This window comes from Anopheles marshallii, chromosome 2, assembly GCF_943734725.1.
Source record: "Anopheles marshallii chromosome 2, idAnoMarsDA_429_01, whole genome shotgun sequence".
NCBI classification, from domain to species: Eukaryota; Metazoa; Arthropoda; class Insecta; order Diptera; family Culicidae; genus Anopheles; species Anopheles marshallii.
In genome coordinates, this window is record NC_071326.1 from 22,094,676 (window position 1) to 22,111,154 (window position 16,479).

The 16,479-nt window shown below is 43.5% G+C and overlaps 4 protein-coding genes across 4 annotated transcripts; 3 read left to right on the plus strand and 1 right to left on the minus strand.

Moving 5' to 3' along the window:
* Positions 1-534: 534 nt before the first annotated feature.
* LOC128706850 (myelin expression factor 2) lies at positions 535-4,170 on the minus strand. The gene is made up of 5 exons (XM_053801792.1): positions 3,719-4,170; positions 2,722-2,953; positions 901-1,800; positions 683-818; positions 535-590 (listed from the first exon to the last, which is right to left on the minus strand). Exons 1-5 carry the CDS (start codon positions 4,168-4,170, stop codon positions 535-537), a joined length of 1,776 nt encoding a protein of 591 aa, XP_053657767.1.
* A 1,009-nt stretch (positions 4,171-5,179) lies between these two features.
* Positions 5,180-6,319, plus strand: LOC128716845 (uncharacterized). The gene has a single exon (XM_053811389.1). The coding sequence runs from the start codon at positions 5,180-5,182 to the stop codon at positions 6,317-6,319; it is 1,140 nt and encodes a 379-aa protein (XP_053667364.1).
* A 3,224-nt stretch (positions 6,320-9,543) lies between these two features.
* LOC128719611 (protein scarlet-like) lies at positions 9,544-12,079 on the plus strand. Its single transcript, XM_053813238.1, has 6 exons — positions 9,544-9,805; positions 9,872-10,773; positions 11,052-11,279; positions 11,365-11,606; positions 11,720-11,820; positions 11,907-12,079. The coding sequence occupies exons 1-6, from the start codon at positions 9,544-9,546 to the stop codon at positions 12,077-12,079; spliced, it is 1,908 nt and encodes a 635-aa protein (XP_053669213.1).
* Positions 12,080-13,413: 1,334 nt separating this feature from the next.
* LOC128716861 (uncharacterized) lies at positions 13,414-14,206 on the plus strand. The gene is made up of 2 exons (XM_053811390.1): positions 13,414-13,962; positions 14,051-14,206. Exons 1-2 carry the CDS (start codon positions 13,414-13,416, stop codon positions 14,204-14,206), a joined length of 705 nt encoding a protein of 234 aa, XP_053667365.1.
* Positions 14,207-16,479: the final 2,273 nt, after the last annotated feature.

The window sequence follows — 16,479 nt, forward strand, 5'->3', positions numbered from 1 at the left end:
CGTTTTGTTGGGTTGTGACACACCTGACGACCAAAGCAAGTTAAATTCGAACCGATGCAATGTATTTTTAAATCGACGCAGGTTAGTGAAAGAAGAGATCGATGTAATTAACCTGTTGAAATGCTTGTGCTGACCAAACGATTTTAAATAACATGCCTTTTCGATAGGTGCATAATGGAGAGCTGTAATGTGTGTTTTTTTATATCTTCTGATGCGGATCTGTCATACGTAATGCAGATCTCATCCAATCGCACTATTGAACCATCAACCTACAATACATCCGGGGTCTAGTCTTCACAAGAGAAACAGGCCTAAACTTGTGACCGATAGAAAACGACAATATTACCCCAGTATAATGCTACCGCGTGTGAAACTCGTTAATTACAAAAAAACCCATTAAAACAAAAACATATCAAGAGAAAAAGTATTGTACAGAGAAAACAATCCGGTAGAATGTTGCAGTAGTAGTTGTTGCTTTACACAAGACATGTCGCGGAGGTTGAAAACAAAGTAAAATGTAAACGTCCTTTTAATTTAAAAGAAATTAACGTCCACAGTTCGTCCTTCGAAGCGCGTCCCATCGATGAGTTCTGTGCAGGAAAAGAAGAACGTTAGGCAATTCGGTTAGCGAATTCAGGTTGCATTTGGCCAGCTATTGGCCAGGAAATCAATTGCTACTTACTAATGGCAACATCGGCATCACGTTCCTTGGCGAAACGAACGACCCCGGTGTCCTGTCCTCTAATTTCAGCAAACTTTACCTCTCCCACATCCCGGAACTTGTCGCGCAGTGTTTGCCAGGTCCAGGAAGGAGGCATCTAAGATTTTTAAATAGAATAATGTTGCAGGAGTTGTATTGAATGTTTTGCGCACACCGGGGGCAATGTAGGTGATACTTACATTGCGGATAATGATCGTGTCGGAAATCTTACGATTGCCGTTATTGATGCCTCCGTAGTTCCGGCCATAGTCGTCGTTCGGTGCTGTGCTGTAGTTGCGTACGTTTGATGATCCCATATCGTAGTCGTTACCCCGATTAGAACCACCATTACCGAAGCCGGAAGAGTAGCTTTGATTGAAGCTTGAACCTAGCCCACCGTCATTACCGGAACCACCAAGACCACTGAGCGCACTGGACAAGCTGTTACCGAGACCTCCACCGAGCCCACCGCCGGCACCACCCAAACCACCGCCAACACCACCTGCCGCCGCTGCCGCTGCAGCACCCAAACCTCCGAGACCACCAAGATTCGATAGACCGGCGGCCGCGTTCGACAGCAGCGAGCTCTGCAAACCGCCGGTCAAATTTGACAGACCGACCACATTGCTGAGCTGTGCCGCTAGATTCGAATTTAATCCAGATAGGTTGCTGGTCGCGGCAGAGTTGAGCAAATTGCTTGCGGTTAGCGGAGGTTGTACGGGTGTCGGGGCAGCATTGGACAAGGTTGCACCTTGCAGTGCCGTGTTCTGTTGCTGTAATGATGGCAGATTGCGTGCTACATCCTTGAGCGGTTCACCGTTCGGACCCAATCCGATACCGATACCCTTCAGCCCCTCGGGCAGCCGGCTCATTTCGCTCTTTTCCGTCAGACGGTCCAGCCGGACAGTCATACGACGGTCGAAAAGCATTTGTCGGTCAAACATCGAGATGGCTTGGACGGCCTCGACCGGATGATCGTACTCGATGACTGCGAACCCACGGCTGTTGCCATCCTTGTCGACAGACAGATCGAGACTTTGGATTTTGCCTGCCAATTTAAACACCTGCTTCAGCTTTTTCGCATCGACTTTGTAGTCAAGCTGTGAAACGACAGATCAACAGCACAAGGAACGATCGGTGGATTCGGACAAATGAACAATCGTCACCATTCATATCATTTAAACCGTACGGTATCCACAAACACAATATGTATAGACACCCAGCAAAACACAGTCGGACCACCACAGCAGCGTTCGAAACATACGGGCGTATTTCACATCATTAGTAACGACGATAACGACGACGACGACGACGACGAACGGATTGCCAAAAAGAGAAAAGAAAAAAAAGAAAAACGATTGGAGGTGTCCCCCGTTGTAAGAAGTGTAACAGCACTAGCCCCTGCAGGTACGGTACATAAGCGTTAGAGATCGTTTCTTTAGAGCCGATCGATGTATCTCTACGGAAAAGAGGAATAGAACGGAAAAGCGCAACACTACGGATGATACTCGGATAAGGTTTTTGAATGCTTGACAGTGGCACACTGCACCGCAATGGACGGAAAAATAATTCTGCAATCGTATCAAAAACCAATCTTTACCACACACGACACACAACAACTACGTTTAGAAAGAGAACGTATCGTCCCAGGCGAAATTTAAATTATATAGAAAATATGTACTATAGACGCAGCAAACCGCGGATGGATGCCCCAGCGAAGTAAACTGCTGCCACGTGTTAAATGGACGGACAATCAATTGAACCATTGTGTGAATTGTTAAAAAATATGACACTGAGTAATGAAACCATAGACCGAATTGTTTTCACGCGCCCCACGAGCGACCGAACATTGCCAGGTTTTGGATCTATTTCGCCCATGTGAGCGGATCCTTCGTACGATGCATTCAAAGTTACAGTGTGCAGAGATACACGAGAAGGTAAACAATCCAAACGAAAGAAAACAGAAAGAACAGGGAAGGTTGATTTGATTGTGTAGCAGAGAACACTACTTAGATACTCACATTCGCGACGAAAATCTTCGTATGCAACGGCCCTTGAATGCCTAAACCCTCCAAGAACTTTACGCTCAGACCGTATGTATTGTAATCCTGCGAAAAATCACTACCACCAACACCGACACTGACGCCGCCGAGATTGCCACCGCCGAGGACACCGCCACCTACATTGCCTCCGCCGCCTACTATACCGCCGCCACCACCACCACCACCGCTCCCACCGTGCGATGGTCCGGACCTGTAGAAACAGAAACAAGAGATACAAAGAGAGAGAAAAAACACCAACACGAAAAATAGAGAGCACAGAGATAAAAGAAAACGAGACGTGTAAAAGATTTTTGTTTGCGGGAATGTTCGACATCATTCCGGTCGCTCCAAGGGTTTTTATCTCGACCGTCATGCCATTCTACTACACTTCATTAAAGGGAAATGAAGAGGAAATATGCAGCAAGGATTACATGGATGGGTATGTTTGCGTGTCGCAAACATCTATTAGTAAAAGATGGATGCTATCGATATGGAAGGAAATTTTGATCCTGGCAGTTGCCAGACTCGATGGAGCAACGGGAGAAGCATTACTACTACCCGTGTAGAATATGCTTCAGGGCTGTTTAATATTGTTTACCGTTGCAGTAAATAATAGAAGAAAGATACAGAAGGGCATATAGCGTGGTGATACTGATGTTGTTATGATGGCATCCAATTGGTAAAACAAACCACACATTAAAGGCAATGGACATATCTTCAAAACAATCCCCTCTTCCGGAAAGCGAATTCTATCTGTGATGGAGCTGATATGTATCGAAGTGAAAGTGTGCGGATTTGTACATGTATCGATATGTTGCGAAAGCGGTGTACAGTACACAGTGAGGTGGAAAACTTCTTGACCGCGGCCAAATGGTACACAGTACACGCTTCCAACGGATTGCAGCGGGAAATGGGAAAAGAGGAAAGTGAACAAACACAAAAGTAAAAGAGAACAGAACCATAAGCAAACACTAACATTCGATCGTCATCACGGTCCCGACGGCGGTTGTCGTTTTCGTTGCCTCGGAATGATTTCGGCACTACCCTGCCGTACTTGTCCCTTTCGTTGCCGTAATCCTCCTTGATAACCAAATTTCGGCCGTTGATATCGTAGCGGTTCATCTTTTCCAGTGCCATCTGGACGTGTTCCGGTTTTTCGAACTCTACGATACCACAACCCCGTGGCTTATTGTTTTCATCGTGGAACAGCTCAACGAACGACACATCACCGACTTCTTTGCGAAATAGATCCTTCAGATCCTGCCACCGGTACTCGTACGGTACGTTCGATACGTAGATGCGCCGGCAATCGCTACGCTCCCGGTCACGGCTCCGATCGCGATCGTTGCTGAAGCGTGATCCGCCGCCACTACGCCGATCACCACGTCGCGAACGGTCGCGATTGTTTTGATCACTATCGTTATCCATTACCCGTGTTCAACGGAGAAGCGACGGGACGAAACTCAACGACGCGGACGACAGTGGAACTTGACTCAACGCCGAACGAATGAGGATCAAACGCACCCGGCAGGGAGGAAAACACACTCGCTAAAACGGTAACAGAAAAAAACGGCCATTAGACTACGTAAAACCGTCGGTTCGGCATGATGTATGTGTGAAAGGATAACGCTCAGCACAGCCAACTACGTAGGACATGGATGTGAGAAATCCATTCCAACGAAAGAGAAGAAACTACGTCGGCGCGCCGACAGGACCATTAAGCTTGGTGAGTAAAAAAAAAACGCCGCATTCTGAATGAAGTCACCGTTTTTTTTGTTTCCTCTGACAAGAAACAGCACCAGCATACGACGCCATAATCGTATCATCCTTATCGTACGGTGCCATACCTACCGTTCGGCGCGTGAAGGAAAATAATGTAGATGCGGTTCAACACACAACGCGGAATACAATATTAAGCACCACTCTCACGTCTTTCCAGCACTACAATTTTTGTTTAGCAGCACTTTTAATAGACACTTTTCGTTAGAAAGACGAAACCACTGCACGATTCGTCACTGTGAAAAATGGACGCTTGGCTGTTTGACGTATCTGTCAAGGAAAAGGCGGAATTCTAGCAAATTTTTCACCCGCGGCTTAAATTCAAGATAATGCCAGAAAATAAACGCAGCCTTCCCACAGTGCATTGAGAGTTTCATTCTTTTTCCAAAGCATTATAAATTTTTAAATTTCCTGCTTATTGTATGTAAAAATATTGCAGAATATTTTCGACAGAATTTGATTAATTGCATGTACGGAAGCTTTGCTATTGTCATCAAATTTATCCGCAAATACTGTTGCAAACGTTGACACTTCTTGCGTTGAAGTGTAGACATTTGATGTTTTGTTTATTATTTGGTTGTTACCTCAATTACGAAAAGCATTAAAATAAGTTTGTCTTTTTATCTGTGAAATCATACAAAATTTCTACACTGGCATGATGCTGCGTAATATGTTCCGGTTGGCGTACAACAAACAAAAAACACTGAGCCGTTACTACGCCAGAAAGACACGTAATCCTGGAATTGATCGGCGAGCCGCCCTACTGCCGGAAAACGCAAAAGCCGAAGAGTACGAGAATTTAGACGACAGTGAGGCTGACTTCCATCAAGTGCACAAAAGCCACAAGCAATTCGAGGCAGAACAGGCGCAATACCGGGATCGATTACAGACGTGGATCGTTGGAAATAAGTATTTCAAGTCGAAACAGTTAAACTTTCTCACCTGGTCCGAGAAGGAACAGATACGATATCTGCATAGTTTCGATCCGGAAGAATGGAATATTGATAAACTGACGGAAAGTTTTCCCGCGGACAGATACACGATTGCCAAAATAGTAAAGACCAAATGGCAACCGAAGGATGGTAAACGCATGGAACGGCACGATGCGGTAGTGGCAGAAAACTGGCAAATGTTCCGAAGCGGCCGTATTAGGAATATTGATCCCGGCTTTGCGCAGCATTTGAACAAATTTATGCAGCGAAATGTTGATAAGGTGAACGAACTGCGTCCCAATTATGAATCGAAACCACTGTACGAAATCAGACCACTGCCACAGGGAGATTTTGCTGCCATAGTGACGAGCTGTAAAAAATATCAATCGATGAAGAAGGACAATGAATCTGAACAACCTCTCCTAACGGAGGACAACGATCAGTCACAGAGATCGGATACGCGTCAACCGCATATGATGCGGCATGTTCCCGAACAGCAGGACTCTTTTCTCCTGGGAAATGTGCACAATACGCAGCATGTAACATTGGCTGAAATCAAAAGTCGAGGGGATCCCTCGTTAACGGATCATCATCGCACACCTGCCGATGGTAATTTGGAGCTAGACCTAGGGACAGGCATTGTAAACAAGCTGGAAACTATTCACAATAAGTATGAAAGCGTAGCGCTCGCCGACTCTATGTACGATGCACGCGATGAAAAGCAAGGAAGTATAAAAGAGTTTATAACGATTCCTAAAAAATTGTATAAAAAGGGAGCTACTTATCAAATGGACGATTGTTTCTACGACGACGATGGAGAGTTCCTATATAGAGTGCCTGGTATGTCAAGGAACACGAAGCAGTAAATAATTTTATAATCCTTATCTAGTGAAAATATACACATACTTGTGTAGTGTGATAAAGGAAACCCAATGCAAGGCGATTGGCAATACAAATTGTATGATGACAATGCGTTACGGAACGGTAAAATGTTTGATCATCGATGCACCAATGCAGGTTTATTGTATGGTTGTCCGATGCATGTAAGTAGCGATGGTAGCTAACTGTATATTTTTTCTTCTAATTCTATTATTTAGCTACTTAGTTATGTTATAGGAAGTACGCTAACGGCTCATGATTGTTTCAAGCATGACAGAAACCTTTTACCGTAGAGCCGCTTTGCTGGAGAAATCAATTTTATCAAACTATCTTAGTTCGTTTTAGGTAAACATTTCATGATTCCAAAACACCAATGATATAGGATATCACCCTTTCAGCTACCGAAGTGTTCATCTCCCAAACATGATCTTTGTGTCCACACGTATTCGTAACGTGAAACATGCTGTATCCCATAATCCATGATCAAATATGGAAAAATACTGAGTAATCGTCAATACGCATGGCAATGTCCAGCGTCACATGCCAGATGATGGTGGATGGAAAACTTGCAGGGCTACCACCTAGGATCTACGACAAGGAGATGCGTTAATCTACAGATAGGTGATACGCACACCTTTGAACTCGTCCAAAATATCCCCTATCCCTGGTCAAAGGTCAGTTGGTCATTTCATAAGAATGACACCGGACGACCCACATCGTAAATTCCTTTAGGGTCGTCCACAGGGCTTCCAAATAGCTTAATGGACATGAACATGTGGTAAGCTGTGTACTGTCATAACCAATTTTTTAAATTTATGTTAAACGGCTGTCGGTACATCGGGCAAGCAAGATTCTGGCACGCGACTGGCCGCCGTTTGACTAATTAATGCTTTATTCCTTAACCCTGGACCTTATCATGCCTGGAAAGATAGACGCATCTTGTCACGCGTCCAGGGTGAGCGATAAGGACCCGCATGGATGGATTTGCCTCTGTCTTAGGTTACTCGAAAATTTTAGGAGTAGGTTGTGGTTTTTGTGGTATTTCTAGAACGCCAATTAAACTATGGGGGGGCTACAAATATTGTTGGAAAAACAACAACATGATTAATTTTTTGCTGCGTTGAGCACTAGCTTTTGTATTGGCCTCTTATACAGCTTTTTTTTTGTTCGATTTTCAACCGGCAACCGGCCAGATTCCTAATTCGCAATTATTTATATCAGTTGTTTGGGTTATTTTCGAATTAATTAATTCTAACAACCTATTTCATCAGGGCATATGAAGCTTTTTAAAATCTAAACCTATACTGGTATAATTTACGTAAAATGATTAGTGATGAATCGTTATGCAGTATTAAAAAGGTGATGGGCGAACAATTTCGGTCAAAAGCTACAACGGTTTCTCATTTGCATGGCATATAACATAAACATATTTTTAAAAAGTGAAAGGTACAGTTTTATTTGCTGAACAGCATTCGTTTTAAACCTTTATGGAAAATGGTTTTAACGACTATTAGTCGAAATGAAGCTATTGATAAAGCACTGATGCCCAATCCGTATGCCACACAATATGTTTGAATGTTGGCATTCTATCCAGCTACCTACACAGCTACATTTTCTAATCATTAATCTAGTGGAAAATAAATTATTATTCTCCTAGTTCCAATCTCATGAACTAGGCGAACATTATACTACTAGTGACAATGACGGAAAAAGTTCAATCTACAGCGCAGAACTGAATAATTCGGTAGCATTGACTGATAACCAGTTGCCTGTGCCGTTTAGCAGAAGGCTGAGTGGTCCTTTCACCGTTCGCTATTAGTCTGTGTCCAGCATCGAATCAGGCAAGTGATGCGCCCGACTTGCAACGGCAGTCAGCAAGCAGGTGTAGAGTTTGGGAACTATTTTTTTTTTATTATAGCACCAATTGACGAAAAAACGTGCCATTGCTCAAAGTAAAACCATCCCCAGAAACGTTGTTGGCGGATAATGATACGCTAAACCAAACAGTGGCCAATTATGTAACCAATTACAGATTTTAGTCCCCTTTTATTTGAAGCAGTGTAAAAAGCCGTTCCAGTGTTTTGAGTTCAATGCACTTAATGAAATGATATGACGTACCTAAACCAGATCGAGCTCAAGTGCCAATAGTACGGTCTGTAGTAGCAGGAAAAACGAATTGAGTGCGTTAAGTATTGGTTCGTTTGGATGTGGAATTAGTGGCGTTAAATATTGTTTTATTTGTACATGGATTTAGCGTGTTGATTTAATTAAAGTGTTACAAGCGCCGCGACGTGGAGAGAGCATATTTAATAACAGGTATATTGTGAGAATGATCACCTTGTGTTTGTATGCGTGTGCACTGCTAGTGTTTCGTCCTAAGTGGGTACTAACATTATTTATTTAGTTAAAAACAAACAAAGATTTTAAGGATTACTGGCAGTTTGTTCATGTAAATAGGAGAGAGCTCGGAGATGAAACACCGTTACACTTGTTTGATAATTGTTAATTCATTTTCCCACCACTAATTACATGCTAAACCATACAGTGATTGGTTTTCGAGCCTCTTATCGTGTGTGTCTGTGTTGCCGTAATATGGATCGAATTTAATTCAGAGTCACATAGCGGCGTATGGCCTCTGAACTGGAATAATATGAATAATATTATTCACCACATTTTGGATCTCGACACAGGTAAAGGCTAGACCTTTTTTGTTTTAATTTAGAAGAGCCCTTCTTCTTTAGTGGTACGACAACCTAAAGTGGTCTTTTCTGACTCTCTTTATTTACCCGTAGTTGGATAGATAGTACGGGAGTTTAGTTAGGATGAGATTTTGTACCGATCTGATTGGCCAGGCGCCACTACCAAACGGATCGCCCCAAGAAGGGTCGACCTTTAGAAGAAGGGTCCTACCCTGCCCTACCCCGTCACAGAATATGACTTAGTTTAATGGTGTTTTCTTGGGCTCGGCTTTAGAGCGTTAAAGACATTGACTGTACTTGATTCGTTAGCGAACGCTTGCATAATCAGTAGCAGAAAAAATGACTTGTCCTGCTCAACATAAAATGTGTTTCGCTTCACGTATTTGTTTTACGAACCGTTCGTTGATTATAATATTTCGACGTTGTGTTCTTTAGACAAACCGCTTGATTATTTAGCTTTTTTTGCAGATCAGTTCAGGCCTCGCGTGAAATAATCATCTCAGATTGGCATAATGTCTACATGGGATAGCACCGAATGTTGTGCAGTTGATAACCTCGACAGCATGCCAGTTGCAGGCCGAAATGACGCTGACGTTACGCTAATCTGGCAAAACTTAACCATAACGCCTGTTCGAAGGCTGTCGGCCGGTGTGCAGCTTCCAATACTGAACGACATAAGCGGCACATTACTACCGGGGACACTGGTTGCCCTAATGGGACCTAGTGGAGCAGGCAAGACGACCCTAATGTCCGCTCTAGCCTTTCGGATGAGTGGTGAGCAGAGCGTGATATTTTGATGAACGACACAATGTTTCAATTGCCATTTTACTCCGTTTTTAGATAATATGACTACCGTCGGAGACATTCGTGTTAACGGATGTCCGATAGGGCCGTACATGTACAACATCAGTGGATACATCTATCAGGACGAGCTACTGCCGGAATCGATCACCGTGCAGGAACATCTGCAGCTGATGGCAAACCTGAAGCTCGGGAAGCGCGTATCGGCCGAGCGGAAACGGGCCATGATCGCGGACATCCTCTCCAAGACTGGTCTCGAACGGTGCGCCAACACGAAGATTGCAAACGCCACCGGCATCGGCAAAACATTGTCAGGAGGCGAGAAGAAGCGGCTCGCCTTTGCGGTGGAAATGCTGTCCAAGCCAAAGTACCTGTTTTGCGATGAGCCAACCACCGGGCTGGATTCGTACAGTGCACGCCAGTTGGTGGAAATGATGAAATTGCTAACACGCTGCGGTACAACCGTACTGTGCAGCATCCATCAACCCGCGGAAAAGCTGCTGTACGAGTTCGACAGCCTCATACTGCTGACCGGCGGACGGACGGGTTTCATCGGATCACCGAACGAAGCGGTACAGTTCCTGCGATTGCAGGGGCTGGAGTGTGCGGACGGTTACAATAAGGCGGACTTTCTCGTCAAAGTCCTTTCGAGCCCGACGGATGGTAACGCCAAGGGCAACCGTTTCACGACGGCTGCGATCTGTCCGGAAACGATTTGCAACAATTACGCCGCGAGCGAGGCTGCTCGGCGACAGGAGTCGCTCATCAGTGCGGAACTGTATCGTACGGCGGTGGAAGGAAGGGATAAAGCGTTCCGCAAACAGCTAACCAAGGATCGTGGCCGTTGCTGGTTTTATACACTGTACTGGTTAATGTATCGCCATGTGCTGCAATCACACCGCAACCCAAACTTGCAGTATTTTAAAATTGTTCAACGAATAGTAAGTACCGGGCGCGCTGTTACCTTAACTTACTTTGCATTCAGCCACCGTGATAAGGTCGTGTCAGAGGCCAGAGCCCACCTACTGTATGCCGATCGAAGGTTCGGTGGTTTATTGTCATGGTTTTTAGTTATTGGTACAGCATGATCAGCATTATCAGTAGCGAAATATGTGTGTTTTTTTTCTCCCCCATTTACCTATTTGCCTGCAGCTGCTACAATTGCAATGTGATTATTTATTGCTGATGCATTTGTTTGTTTGCTTTGTTCGTTTCGTAGGGTATCGCAATACTGGTAGGACTTTGTTTTTCGGATGCTATCGAATTATCGCAACGAGGCGTGCAGGCGATGCAAGGTGTTATTTTTCTGATAGTCTCAGAGAACACGTTCCTGCCGATGTACGCCGCCTTATCAATGTTTCCCGAAAGTTTCCCGCTGTTTCAGCGTGAGAAGAAGGCTAATCTTTACGGCACGGTTCAGTTCTACATTTCCAGCATTCTGTCGATAGTAACGTATCGGTTTGGGAAGAAGCAGACAAGCTCGGTACAGAACATTTAAAGACACTTTTCTTCTGTTTTGTTTGGCCCCACAGACTCCGTTCGTATTGCTGGAGACTTGTGCATTCATCCTCATCGTGTACTTCCTTGCCAACCTCCGGCCTACACTCCTCGGATTAGCTGTCACAGTGGCTATTTCCGTGCTGGTGATGAACGTGTCGATCGCCTGCGGCTGCTTCTTCTCGACACTGTTCCCATCGGTCGCATCCGCGATGTCGTATTTGGTGCCATTCGACTACATTCTGATGATTACATCCGGAATTTTTATCAAAATCTGGTTAGTGTGGGTCAACGGAACGATTAAACAAGTCATGTAAATGTTGATACAGGTTTTCTAATGGCAAAATTCCGGACTCTACCGGTTCTCTTTCTATGCTTTCCGTATCGCAGGTCCATGCCTACCTACTTACGCTGGATGCCGTTAATTTCCTGGATGATGTTCGCCAGCGAAGCAATTTCGATTGCTCAATGGGATGGGGTGAAAAATATCGGTAAGAGGATGAGAATGTAGAGATTTTAGGACGAGCGTACCCACCGACCGTATGAGAGTAAACGCGCGTAATGCATTATTTTCCAGAATGTTCCAACATAATTCCGAGCATTTGCCTGCATAACGGAGAACAAGTGCTGGATCAATATTCGTTTAGCAGCCAGCATCTACGCACGGACATTGTGGCACTCGTTGGCCAATACTTTATTTACCATGTGCTGGCAATGCTATGCCTGGCTAGGCGAGTATCACGACATTAAGCGACGTTCAGTGCCGTCTGATGATCGTTATTGAACATATGCGAGCTTATTCATTTTTATGACATCTCCGTATTACGTAGCAATAAATCTGTCGTTATAATGAAACACACCCGACACAACCACCCACGATGTTTTATTTTCTCCTTTCGTAGCGTAGAAATTGTAACGCCTCATGGATTTGAAATCATATACCATTACAGTCGATCATACCATGCACTTTTGGGTGCTTTGTGCAGCTCTTGCTTGTGATCGAATCCTGTCCATAATCGACGTTCTACTGCATTTCAAATTTAATAAACTTATTCTGACCATACTACTTATGCACTGTGATGTCCAGTGTGCAGAAAAGCGGAAGCTGCTGTAGCGCATCGTGGAAATGATCGGTTACCAGCGTAGAGATCAAGCTAAGTCTGTTTCGTATGTTAATTTTTAGAATGCGCCTAAATGTAGGCAAGCATGCATACAATCAACATCTCTTGCATAATTCATACGCCGATCGGGAAGTTTCAGTTCATAAGCATCCGAATTGCCGATAAGGGAGCAAAACCAAAATTGCCAAAATTGACTCACTGTATGGAGCTTTTACGTGGATGAAGATGCCTTCTCGACACGCCTCTTGAGCACTAGCAATTAGCAAAGAGATTTCACTTAACAAACAAGGAAACCAATCAGCAATGGGTTCGGTTGGTGATAATGTGCCAGTTGGTGTCCGCTGGAAATTGTCACGCCGTTCGCCAAGAAGTAAGACACGATTGCGCTTATCAGTTTTACCGTAGCTGGACCATCGCAAGTCCAATGCGCTAGCCAATGAACTGCAGGATTGGAAATATAATTTGCCAACTATAACCAGCGGTGCTGTCCGGTCCTGCGAGCCATTCATTCCATTTTCGACCATCGCTGGAAGAGCAGTCGGGTCTGTTATCGGTTGACTTGTGCGGGAACACAAGCGAAGAACCTTTTGGTGTGATCGTGACGAACGTGTATTAAACTCGCTTATGTGTTTTCCGATGGATCCGACGGTGAATAGCACTGGGTCGGATGCAAGTATTGACTACCGGAAGAAGCGTATTAAGAATGCGCAGAAGGTAGAACTGGTGCGTTTGATGAAGTCGAACTTCCTATTCATCCGAGGCAAACATGCTGTGGCGCGCAGTGATAAGAGCCGTGCGGAGGTATGGAAGGCAATTACCGGCCGGTTAAATAGTTTAGGTCCACCGGTACAGCCGTCCGAAGCATGGCAGAGAGTGAGTGTTGAAGCCATTCCCTTTACCGGAACATTATCGTGCGCAGCGGGCTAACATGCATTTCTCGTACTACTGCAGCGTTGGAACGATATGCGTTCGGCGACCAAGAGCAAGATGTCAAAGATCCAGAACTATGTCCGCGAGCACGGCGAAGATTGTCCGTACAAGCTGAACCTGGTGGAGCGTCTCATCTGGGACACGTTTAGTGTGAAGCCGGAGGAGTACATGAAGGATCTGAACATGAAGTTGTGGCGCGAGAAGCAGCAAGCAAATTGTGGAGCAACAAGCGGACAGTACCAACCCGCGGTTGACAGTGCTGTGTCTCCTGGGTCGTCCGAAATGTCGACCGAACAGAGTTTTGACATGGGCTGGAATCAACCAGGAACGACAAGTCACAACACCGGTTTGGGAGAGAATTCCGCTTCGTGCTTCGGATCCATGAGTAGGGAACACAGTGTGCTAGAGTATTCGAATCCAACGGTTGGAGGATTTTCTGCATTGTCTGGCTATAACCAGCCGGACCAGAACTATGGAGCACAACCATCGACAAACGTGGGCTATCAGGGATGCACCAGCACCGCTACGAATCAGTGGCCCATTACGGGATCATCTGAAGATGCCTTTCATCATCAGACAAAGGTAGTTTCGATTACAATTTTGATCCTTCTTTGCATGCGATAGAAAAGGGCATTAAGAAATGGGTATGTGTTTTGTGTTCTGCTAACAGATGACTTCACCGTCGGATGTTGTGCCCGGAGGTAAGATGTTGCTGGAGCTACACAAACTGTTCGAAGTGGTGCTGAAACAGAACGAAGAAATACTCATCTTGCTGAGACAGTCAAGCAGTGATAACACAGCTATACGTCCCGGCTATTCTTTTTAAAATAAAATCTAGGATGATTGTTACAAGGGCCATTTTGTTTTCCGGTAATGTACAACGCAAAGAAAAAAGCTAACAGTAACGAACTTTTAAAACTAACACTAACTCCTTCTTATACGCGGATTTGGAGATACGCGGTTTTTGGAAATTTGACAGCTGTGTAAGTTTATAACGCAAAATTTAAGCAAAAAGGTGTAAAATTGGTCTAAAATAGCTTCCATCGCCATGTAAAACATTAATTTTTAGTTTATTTTAATTTATTCTATCAAAAAGTAGCCTGGTTTGCTGAGTAAATTAAGTGCAGAGAAGGAAGTTCACTATCTAACTTTGAAGTATAAACGATTTTACTCCCCGATTCGACTTACGCGGAAACTCGAGATACGCGGATTTTGCCCAGGTTGTAGCGGTTCGCTATAATAGCGTATCTCGGCGACTGCCTGTACGCAATTTTTGAAATTTGAACTGTTCGTGTAATTTTGAACATTTTTCATAATTTTTTTTATTTGTCAAATTTTAAATTTTACTTAAATTTTATTTTTATTTTTACTATAAAAATTTACTCTATATTTTTGAAATAAACGTAAAACTATTAATTATTAACGTGATTCGTAATGTGAAAAGAAGAAATTGATCACTGAATACTAACTATTAACGATATAATAAGGGAAATCCGAGATACGCGACTTTCTCTTCCTTTCAAAAAGTTGAATGATTTTCTGAATATGCTAAGCGCAGAGAAGGGAACCCAACTATAACTAACTCAACGATTAGTTTAACTAACGAATTTACTCCCCGATTCGAATTACGCGGAAATTCGTGATACGCGAATTTTTCCCGAGTTATAGCGGTCCGCTATTATTAGCGTATCACGGGGACTGCTTTTGCTATGAAAACTTCTGTTACTTACTTTATTTTTTCTTAGTTATAAGTAAGTTACGTAGGTAATATTAGACTATGTTTGTACTATTTTATTATCCGTTACTAGTTTAGCATTACCCCGTTTACTATATTAGTCCACGTATCTTACATTACTATCCGAATTTTTTTTTTGGTATCCGTCCACTATTTTAGTATCCATATACGAATTTAGCATTCCCCCGTATACTAGGTATGTACTACTACTAGGCTACTAGGTACTAATACTAGGCTTGTACTTGTACTATATCAGAATCTGTATACTAATTTAGGTTTTACTTTTATGTTATCCGTTTACTATTTTAGTATCCGTGTACTATATAATTATCCGTATATAAAATTAGCACCTGAATGCTGATTTAGTGTCTGCATTCTAATTTAGTATTTCCCAGCATATTAGGTTTATAATACTTTAGTATCCCTGTAATTTTTAGTTCATCCCCGTGTACGGTTTTAGTACATCTCGGTATACTATTTTTGTAATCGTTGCTACTTTAGTATCTGTGTATTATATTAGTTTTTCTCCGTAAACTAATTCAGTATTACCCCTTATACTGGGTAGGTACTATTTTAGTATCCTCCTTGTATACTGGGGAAATACTAAACTGCATGTAGTACATGTACACGTACGAGTTTGTTGTGTGTGTATTCATTTAGCAAGCACGCGGGAACTGCATACTTACTGCTATACGGGAATGGTATACTACTTAATACTTACGCAACTTGCTTATTACTATGTGTGTATTTTCTGCGACGGCCCTAGTGCGTATATCAATAGCAAAGCTGCTGAAATAATAGGAATAGATGAAATAATTGAATAGGTGAAATTTTGAATGACTTCAATGGTGCGAACACCTATCTGCATGCCATACAGCTTCATCCTGGCTATGCTATCTCAAGTGACCTTCAAGTCATTGATGAGATCGAAGATATGATGTTCTCTTCTCTCTTTTTTGGAGAAAATCTGTCGTAGGGTGCAGATCTGAGGGTTGATTTTCCGTTCCGGAATCCTCTCAGATGATTTCCAACTATCGCTTCTATGAATGGGTCAAATCGATTTTTTAGTTTTAAGGAAAACAAAATCACTTTACCAACCAACGTTTCCTTTGATTTTGTGCCACTAGCCAGCCGTTACAATCTATTTGAACTAGTGCGCCTCGGGTAAGATGACAACTGCGGAAGGGACTGTCAACGACAAGGTGCAAAAAAAGTGTTCGGCGCTAATCGGTTGTAATTTAATAATTGTTACATGACTTCCGCACCCTGATACGGACGCAATACAGGCCGTCGTCGGCATGCGTTTTGTGTCTGTACGCGATAGTGGTAGCGCATCATCGGACTTATGCGGCTGTTTTAATTAA